The sequence below is a fragment of the Berghia stephanieae genome, chromosome 2, assembly GCF_034508935.2.
Source record: "Berghia stephanieae isolate SIO BIC M18660-M18661 chromosome 2, UCSD_Bste_1.3, whole genome shotgun sequence".
NCBI classification, from domain to species: Eukaryota; Metazoa; Mollusca; class Gastropoda; order Nudibranchia; family Aeolidiidae; genus Berghia; species Berghia stephanieae.
Window position 1 is genome coordinate 109,492,838 of NC_088361.1, and position 10,000 is coordinate 109,502,837.

At 37.2% G+C, this 10,000-nt stretch overlaps 2 protein-coding genes across 2 annotated transcripts in view; both read left to right on the forward strand.

Annotated features, from left to right (window-relative positions):
- LOC144964088 (uncharacterized) overlaps positions 1 to 67 on the forward strand; it is a 34,197-nt gene extending 34,130 nt beyond the window's left edge. The window contains exon 24 of the mRNA XM_078898029.1: positions 1 to 67. This exon is cut by the window's left edge and continues 87 nt beyond it. Coding sequence (XP_078754155.1) covers positions 1 to 52 — 52 coding nt within the window. The 3' untranslated portion in view covers positions 53 to 67.
- A 104-nt stretch (positions 68 to 171) lies between these two features.
- LOC144964089 (uncharacterized) lies at positions 172 to 4,919 on the forward strand. The gene is made up of 4 exons (XM_078898030.1): positions 172 to 245; positions 2,984 to 3,140; positions 4,023 to 4,415; positions 4,797 to 4,919. Exons 1-3 carry the CDS (start codon positions 172 to 174, stop codon positions 4,386 to 4,388), a joined length of 597 nt encoding a protein of 198 aa, XP_078754156.1. The 3' UTR covers positions 4,389 to 4,415; positions 4,797 to 4,919.
- The last annotated feature ends 5,081 nt before the right edge of the window (positions 4,920 to 10,000 follow it).

A 10,000-nucleotide genomic window follows, 5' to 3' on the forward strand; every position in this document is an offset into this window, starting at 1 on the left:
TATAACTTATGAATCAGGATATGAACTAAATGATGAATGTCGCGTTTGGTAAGCTGAGTTGTTATTTTTGATAAAACAGCCTGCATTTTGTATCTTTTTTTGTGTGTTAAATTTTATTTTCTAAAAAAAAAAACAGGGTTTTTTAAACGTTTGTGAAAGTAATGTACAGAAATGAATATGATAGGGACAAGTCTTCATAGTAAACCCAGACTAGAAGACGTTTCTCCTGTCCCTTTGGGTTTAATGTAATGTATTAATGCTCAAACTCATTTTGTTATTTGCTGAAGAAAGGTTTCGAGACCAAAACGTTTTGGTATTTTTTAAGCCGTTGTATTAATTTTTGACATTTTGTTTTTTTTTTACAGTTCACAGCTTCTACTTCTAGTCGCTTTGTTTTCACTTAAACTTAAACTTTTTTATTTTGGGTCTCAGAGTCTGACTGGAAATGAATAAACGATAATGGTGTTGAAACATTCTCGAGTAAGATAGATAAACTCTTTGCCATTTCACTGCTGTAGAGATTTTATATCATGTCATGAGTTTATGAAAATATTGATATTGATGTTGTACTAGATAGGTTAGTCATAGTTGTCTATCAATGTCTTGATCTCTTCTCTAATCTTACCATTACCTCAAGTAAATCAGAGAGCACATTATTGACATTTTTTATTCAACAGCCTTTATCTCGACTCTAGCATTAAGTAATCTCTCTCTCTACTCTCTTCTCTCTCTCTCTCTCTCTCTTCTCTCTCTCTCTCTTCTCTCTCTCTCTCTAGTTTCTCTCTCTTCACTCTCTCTCTAGTTCTCTCTCTCTCTCTCTCTCTCTCTCATCTCTCTCTCTTCTCTCTCTCTTCTCTCTTCTCTTTCTTCTCTCTCTCTCTCTCTCTCCTCTCTCTCTCTCTCTCTCTCTCTCTCTTCTCTCTCTCCTCTCTCTCTCTCTCTCTCTCTCTTCTCTCTCTTCTCTTCTCTCTCTTGTCTCTCTCTTCACTCTCTCTCTGTCTCTCTCCTCTCTCTCTCTCCTCTTCTTCTCTCTCTCTCTCTCTCTTCTCTCTCTCTCTCTTTTCTTCTCTCTTCTCTCTCTTCTCTTCTCTCTCCTCTCTCTCTCTTCTCCTCTCTCTCTCTCCTCTCTCTCTCTCTCTCTCTCTTTCTCTCTCTCTCTCTCTCTCTCTTCTCTTTCTTTCTCTCTCTCTCTCTCTTCTTTCTTCTCTCTCTCTCTCTCTCTCTCTCTTTCTCTCTCTCTCTCTCTCTCTTCTCTCTCTCTCTCTTCTTCTCTTTTCTCTCTCTCTCTCTTCTCTCTCTCTCTCTTCTCTCTCTTCTCTCTCTCTTCTTTCTTTCTCTCTCTCTCTCTCTCTCTCTCTCTCTCTTCTTTCTTCTCTCTCTCTCTCTCTCTCTCTCTTCTTCTCTCTCTCTCTCTCTCTTCTTTCTTCTCTCTCTCTCTCTCTCTCTCTCTTCTCTCTCTTCTCTCTCTCTCTCTCTCTCTCTCTCTCTCTCTCTCTCTCTCTCTCTCTCTCTCTCTCTCTCCCGCTTGTATTTTAACCACTCTCTTTTTAAGTTTTAAATCAAATCGTTTTCATCTTAGATTTAGTTTCACCAGCATTATTTTGATTGTCTTGGATTTTGCCAAATTCAGGCCCAAACGTTTGTGACTTACGTGGGTTTTTCATAGTCATTTATTAGGCATTTTTAAGGCAAGGGGGTACGTACTGTGTCTCCTATCCCCTTATATCTGTTTTCCAACATGCTTTCTGTCTTTATCTTGGAATGAGGTTACTTGGTTTTGTCCTGGTCCTGGCCGGATACCCTGACTGCGAGGGAAACAATCAATTGCATAGTTATTGTTTTATGGAGATGATATATTTTTCCTTGTAAATCATCTTTCTGTTATGTATTATTATATTTGTTTTTTTGTTTGTTTTTTTTTTAATTTATAATGTAAGGATTTGAGTATATTCCTCTTAGTGGGGACCTGTGCTCGTTACTGGAAGAGACTTGTTGGTAATTTCAAACTAAGTACATTGATGGTATGCTCTTGGAATCTACACCAATTCTCTATTTGTACCATTCCCCTTTGTCTTACATTTTCTTGGGTGCTTTAATTGTAATTCTATAACTTTTTACTATCCCATATTCTCCCTTTTTGCTGGCGCTGATATGACCTTAATGTGTTCCAAGCGCCGTAAAACCCTTAAAAACAAACAAACAAACATAGCATTTTTAATAGTGCTGAATATGATAGTACTTATGGCAATTTTTTTTTAAATAGCCAAACCAAAAGAAAAAAATGTACTTCAACATTTCCAATCTATTGTAAGAATATGTCGTCAAAACATTACCGGAGAAATCGTTTTCATATCATTGAAGGAAATTTTTCTACATTATAACCACTCCGTCTTGCTATAGGAACAATGCCCAATCTTATTTGGGTAGGTGACTTACTCAAGGCAACATAACATTGCTGTCACTTGAACTCACCACCTTGTGATTGCAAAGTAAAGGCCATAACGTTATGCCACGTTGCATCCCAGACATGAGAGAGACTTGATAATTATCAGAGAAAGGAAAATACATTTTTATGTATTTTATTATTTTATGTTGCTTGTTTGTTTTTTTTAAAATTACATATTCACTTACTCTCCAGTGCATATTATTCCCTGCAATTATTGCGCTTTGCACAGAGATACAATCTTATGCGGAAATATTACTATAATCAGAAGCATTTTTGAAAAAAAAATAATACCACTAAAAAAATTGGTTTTGGAAAGGCTGCAATTTCTTGTAATTACAATCATTTTAATACAAATAAAAGTGTTATAAACAACCGCTGCTTATTGGTATATTTTATATTGATACATTTATAACATGCAATAATCCAACGCAGTCAGTGGCGTGGCATGCTTACAGTAAAAGGTGGTGCCAGAATCAGAAGAAAATGACTTAAAACATGTCATATTTGTAAATACAAAAGAAAGAAAAAAATATACAGAAAAGACTTACCTCAACTCGTATTTCATTTTCCAGATACTACATGGAATAGTGCTGACTGTAAACAGAAATGTTATTGTAACAATGAAGGAGTCAAGGAATGTACAGGAACTGATGAGTTGAAGGAATGCCAGAAAATCAGAGAAACCTGTAATAATGTAAGTCTTCTCAAACGGTTCTTTCTGAACAGGCAATGTAAAGTGTTTCGTGAAAGTTGTATTGATCTGTTTGTTTAAGCTCATGGATTGAGAGGCATATCACTCACTTTGTTATCTGCTACCATTTTTATGATGATTTTAATGATAATGCGGATATATTCTTAGATGATGATAATATCAATATAATTAATTTTATTTATGATGACAATAATAATAATAATAATGATATTAATGATAATATTAATAATAATACTAATAATAATAATAATAATAATAATTATTATTATTATTATTATTATTATTATTATTATTATTATTATTATCATTATTATTATATTATATTATTATTATTATTATTATTATATTATTATTATTATTATTATTATTATTATTATTATTATATTATTATTATATATACTACTACTAATATAATATAAATACTAATACTATACTATAATAATAATAATATACTAATAATATACTCTAAAAATAATAATAATAATAATAATAATAATAATAATATAATAATAATAATAATAATAATAATAATAATATATATAGTAATAATCAAATTAATAATAATATATAATATATAGTAGTATAAGTACTACATACATCAATACAAATATATAATAACTAATAATATATAATAAAAAGTATAGTATTGATAGATAGATAGAGTAGTATAGTATGATGTAGTATGATAGTACTATAATAGTATATGTAGTAGTAGAACAGTATTTAAAAGTATATAGTAGTAGTAGTAGTAGTAGTAGTAGTAGTAGTAGTAGTAGTAGTAGTAGTAGTAGTAGTAGTAGTAGTTAGAAATAATGGTCGAAAATGAATACATTTGAACTCTTTATTTCTTCTTCATTGTTTTAGGAAACACATGTCCTCCAACTTACAAATGATACGTGCTGTCCAGCTTGCGTGCCTAAATTCAAGAAATGCCAGAAGACATTTGTTGAGAACCGCAATCTCACAGTTACCACAGCAAACGGATTGTGTTGGTCAAATGATTTGCCTTTGCATAAATGTGCTGGATCTTGTGGTGAAAGCTCGAGCTCTGTCAAACGACAAACTTACGACTCCGCACGCAACAAATTCTCATTGATCATGATAAATGACTGTAAGTGTTGCAAGGCCTCTGTTGAGAGCTATAAGACAGAATTCCAGTGTGAGAACAGTGCCAAGATAGAGCTCAAGGTGGACACCATAGCCAGCTGTGACTGTAGCGCTTGTACTTAAGCTTTGGATTGACAACGACTACAACAGGTAAAATTGTGGACTCTTCCTTGTCCATACTTATTTATTATTTTTTTCTGTTTCTATTATTTTGTTTTTATATTTGGTTTAATTTAGAAGCTCTACTTAGATTGTGACATTTTAATGCACATTAATGCAGTACACTTCAAAATGCATTCTCCTGTTCGCAATATGGAAGCAAGTTCCCCTAAGATTTTCAATTACAAGTCGCCTGTTCAACATATTTTTGTCCAGGTATTCTTACAATATCTAGGTAATAACCCAATATCTGGGTCAGGTGCCCTTTTATATCTGTGGATTGGGATATTATTATATGTATATTGAATTGGCTCACCCGATTGATTCTATAAAGACTTGAAATATGATCCTTTACCTTTTGTTTTATTTCAGATAACTTGACGATAATGTACTCGACAAAATGGGAACAGAATTAGAGAAATCAATATAGCACTCATTTTGTTGTGATCTAAAGATTAAATAAAATTTAATAAATATTATCTATATGTATGTAAATCAAGCCTTTATTCATTATATTCTTTTATATTTATTTTCATTTAAATGAAATTTAATTTTGTTGGTGCATCAGGAAATGTATTTTAAAAAATTTCCAGTCATCATCAAATTGGAATGAAAACCAAGGCCCAATGCATGAGCAATAATTCCAAGTGACATATCTGAACAGTTCGCCGCGATATGTGACAAAAGGAGAATTCATACTGGTGCCCAAATGGCCTTGGCCATCCGGGGCTCCAAACTATTATAGCATGACGATCACTGTCCAGAACACAACCTCAATGGCAAAGCGGTCGGCCGCCTAGCCAAATACTACCACGATCGTATCACCAGGGTTGTTGGCGCAGTCGAGAAATAAGCGACCGTCCCAATACATCTTTAGCTACAAAATGCGATATTGGGGTCAGAGACAAGACACACATATTGTCCCTGAATATCGAGAGCAAACGGGGAATCACTGCAGGTGAAACAGACTGTCCTTGGCGAATTCCTGCTTAGCACAGGCCTGTGACAATCCCGAGGGTGCAGCCTCTCCCACTGTGCAGATGGAACTTCAGGAAGGCTAACTGGAAGGAATTTAGTTCCTTTATCGAATAGCTCTGCCCTGCTATTCCGTCCAAGTCCGAGAACATAACCAGATTAACAGGCTGCTGATTAATAGGGCTCATTGCTCTATTCCACCGGGCAAACTGAAATTCCCCCCCCCCCCCCCCCCCTGCTGGACTGAGGAGTCAGAAAAGCTGTGCAAGGAGTACCAGCAGACCCAATCCCAGGTTACGTAGCCAATAGACTACTTCAGTCTCTGGCAGAAGGAAGGAAGCAATGGTGGCAGGAGACCGGGGGGAGTCTCAACTTTACACACTCTAGAGGCCACGCTTGGCGGCTGATAAAGAAACTAGATCCTGACCGGAATTTCGCAAAGGCTGCACCTGAATGAACACAATGTCCAAGAAAATAAATAACCGCAGCAAATGGGTCCCGAATCAGTCTTTCAAGCGCGGTGTCCGCAAGGCATCCTGTACGATTTTGGACCCTCTACCTGTGGAGGAGTCGGATTGGACATCTCCGTTCAGTCCCTGAGAAGTGGATGAAGCCATTAGCAATGTTAAGAACAGCAAAGCAGCAGGGATAGACGGCATAATTCCCCAATATGGTGACACTTCTGGGCCCCAGGGCACGGCCTGGCTGGCCGAGGCAATGTCTGACATCCAGGCAAAAGGGAAGCTTCCACAAATATGGAAGCAAGCTAAGATAGTTGCCATCCTGAAGCCAGGGAAACCTGTGGAGGAGGCCGACAGTTACAGACCCATGTCACTTCTGAACTGTTTGTACAAACTCTCAGAGCGAGTTATATTAAACCGATGAGGGCCGATCCTAGACGCTGCCCTGCCACCCGAGCTGGCGGCTTTAGGGAAGGGAGGTGCACCACGGAACAGGTCCTTGCCCTTACAGAGTTGAAATGCCGTGGGCATGATTTTGGAAGTGTTTATTTCAGATACCACTTGTCAAAGTAGGATTTGAGTCTGCTGACAACATCACTGAGTACGCTCATGAGACAGGTCTACACTTCACTTTGAGTAACAAGCGCCCAGTGGTCCACGTATCGGAGCCTCAGGGAGGCTTCCATACTTGTGTTCAACTTGTCGCTAATGTGGACATTAAACAACATTGTTTTTTGTTTTTGTTTTTAAGGGTTTTACGGCGCTTGCAACACATTTAGGTCATATCAGCGCCAGTAAAAAGGAAGAAAATGGGGTCGTAAAAAGCTGTAGAATTACAATTTAAGCATCCAAGTAAAGGTAAGACAAAGGGAAATTGGTTCAAATAAGGAACAGATGTAGACTCCAAGAGCACACTATCAAAGTAGGCGACTTAGTTTGAGATCAATTAAAAGTCTCATACAGACACAAGAACAGATCCCCACTAAGAGTAATACACTCAAATATTTACAAATCATATATAATATGTAAACATAACATAATACTGTGCACAACGGAGAGATGATTTACGATACAAAAAATATCATCTCCCAAACTCTACATACTAACTATACCAAACTATACATTTGACTGTTTCCCTCACAGCTAGGGTATCTGGCCAAGACTAGGACAAAACCAAGTAATCTCATCCCAAGACAAAAGACAGAAAGCATGTTGGAAAACAGATATAAGGGGATAGAAGACAATAAGTGCCTCCCTGCCCACTATGGGATGTCAGGAACCCCGCCAGTTAAACAACATTGGCGCCAGAACAGATCCCTGAGGTACCCCATTCTTCAGTTTCCTTACTTTGTTCGTAGTGTCTCCCAGCGCGACGTGGAATTGTCTCTCCTCTAAAATTGAAGAGAACAACTTCAAGGTCTTTTTGCATCTTATGATTTTTGCAAGTTTGATCATTAACCCTTCGCACCACAACCGTAACATACGCCGCTGAGAGGTCTATAAATACAGCACCAGTTTGCTATTTCCTTTCGAGCCCTGCTTCACTATGCTCTGTTAGAGCAATGACCTGCTCCGTGGTACACCTCGGTGCATTCATTAGCAAAGCACCAGGAATAGACAGCATATTTCCCAATATGGTGACACTTCTGGGCCCCTGGGCACGGCCTGGCTGGCAGAGGCAATGTCTGACGTCCTGGCAAAAGGGAAGCTTCCACAAGTATGGAATCAAGCTAAGACAATTGCCATCCTGAAGCCAGGGACACAGACGAAGGAGGCTGACAGTTACAAACCCATGTCACTTCTGAGCTGTCCGTGCAAAATTTTGGAGCATGTACTACTGAACCGATAGGGGCCAGTCCTAGACGCTGCCCTGACACCCGAGCAGGTGAGCTTCAGGGAAGGGTACATAGAGACAGATTTCCTCTATGGGAAGATTAAAGGGAATTTATTTATCATGGAAGTCAGATGACCCCACCCGGAGGTTAGGATGTTTGTTTTTAAGGGTTTTTCGCGCTTGCAACTCGTCTAGGTCATATCAGCAAAAAGGAAGAAAATGAGATAATAAAAAATTCCAGAATGACAAGGAAAGCACCCAAGAAAAAGTAAGACAAAGGTGAATCATTTCAATTAGGGAACAAATATATATTCCAAGAGCACACTACCAGTGAACTTAGTCTGAGATGTTAGTTTGTTTTTAAGGCTTTTACGGCGCTTGCAACACATTTATGTCATATCAGCGCCAGTAAGAAGAAAGAAAATGGGATAGTGAAATTCTATAATTACAATTTAAGGCACCCAAGAAAAAGTAAGACAAAGGGGAAATGGGGACAAATGGGGTTCAGATGTAGATTCCAGGGAGCATGCCATCAATGTGATTAATTTGAAATCACCTATAAGTCGCATCTGGACACAAGCACAAGATCCAACAAAAAGGAATACACTCAAATACTTACATTATACATTCAAAATATAATAGTAGGGCAAGGTGGGGGAATTCTACACCCAACTTTTTCAGTTTATTGTCATAAAGTTTCTATTGATGAGGCGATCACACAAACAGAATATAAATATCCCACGACCATTCACACTTGGATTCTGTACAAATAACATTTAAAAAAGGAACAACACTTCATAAATTCCAAATTTTCTCTTCATTCGCATATTCACCATGTTGGGGTAATTCCACACCCATCATGACAAGCATGTTAAAACGAAATTGAAACAATCAGGAACAGTAATTAACGTCTGAACAACAATCTTTGAGGACTATGACTGACATGAGACCATAGGCCAAGGAGGGGGTCCAGATAGCTTAGCTGGTAGAGCACTCGCTTCACAATCAAAGGGACGGAGATCGATCCTGGGTATTGAGTTAAGCAATAAGTATCGTCTCCAAGTCTGCTGTATCGTTTTGTTTGTTTTTGTTTGTTTGTTTTTTTTTTGTTTTTTTTTTTTTTGACGTGGTCGTGGACTGTTCCCCGGTTTAGGTTGTATAATTTGGCACCACATTTTAGTCCATCCCTCCAGATGTACCGAGATCAACCGCTTTCACCATATCTGCAAGATTAGCCAATCTCTTTTGAAAAACGAGAAAAACATGGACAGCAATCCCTTCTAGATCCAGCTCTAAAGAATAGGCATACGTAAGTAACATCATGTAGGCCCACAATGAGGCGTATTATGCAAACAGTATTAATAGGCTACACACTTCCAAGTCTTTTGAATGATGTGCTTTTCTAAGTAAAACAATAGTAATCTATGTGGGGCAATTCTGCCCCTGCTTTGTGTGGAATTGCCCCAATACAAAAAAACATGGATAAGGATATAACTACTTCCTTGACATGATAGCTGGGGCCTCTAAGAGTAAAATAAAACCATTGACATAGATCCATATTGATTAGATATTTTCACAAAAAGAGACACGAGAAATTTGAAACCCTTTGGGTGTGGAATTTCCTTGACCATTATTAATCTAAAATAGGCACAGCATCTTACTTAATGCACCTGGAACAGGTTTTGGGGGAAAATGTTACATATCCGATGAATGATTAAGTATTTCTAGCTTGCGATTCAAAACTTGAAGAGCGTTTACCAACATTTTGCCATATTTGAAAACCATGAGTGTTGTACTTACTTTCATCGGACTTGTGAACACTTGTAAAATTGTCAGAATTCAACAGTTGTAAAAGTGGCTGCTTCTTGTGTTCAAACAGGAAATAGAAATAAAAGGTATTTAAAACCAGGTTGCCAGTTTGGCATTTTAAATGCCAGATTCCAAAAATCTGGCATTTTTGAAAACCGTTTGGCATTAGAAAAATCATTTGGCATTTGGCATTTTCATTTGGCATTTTCTTTTCTTGTATATTATACTTCAAATGACACCTTTTCTTAATTATTTCTAAACGCGTAAAAACAAACATCTTCACATTTCTTTTTCATTCTTAAAATCCAACCGTGGTGTAGTGGTTTAGCACTCCACTTAGTAGTCAGTAGGTAAATAATTACCCCAACAGGAAATTTAGTATAATTCAAAAAAAAAAAAAAAAAAAAAAAAAAAAAGAAAAAGAAAAGAAAACACGCAAGCCACCAGGATATGATAGTAAATTGTCTATCAAAAGTGAGTAGTTTTCTTAGTGGGGG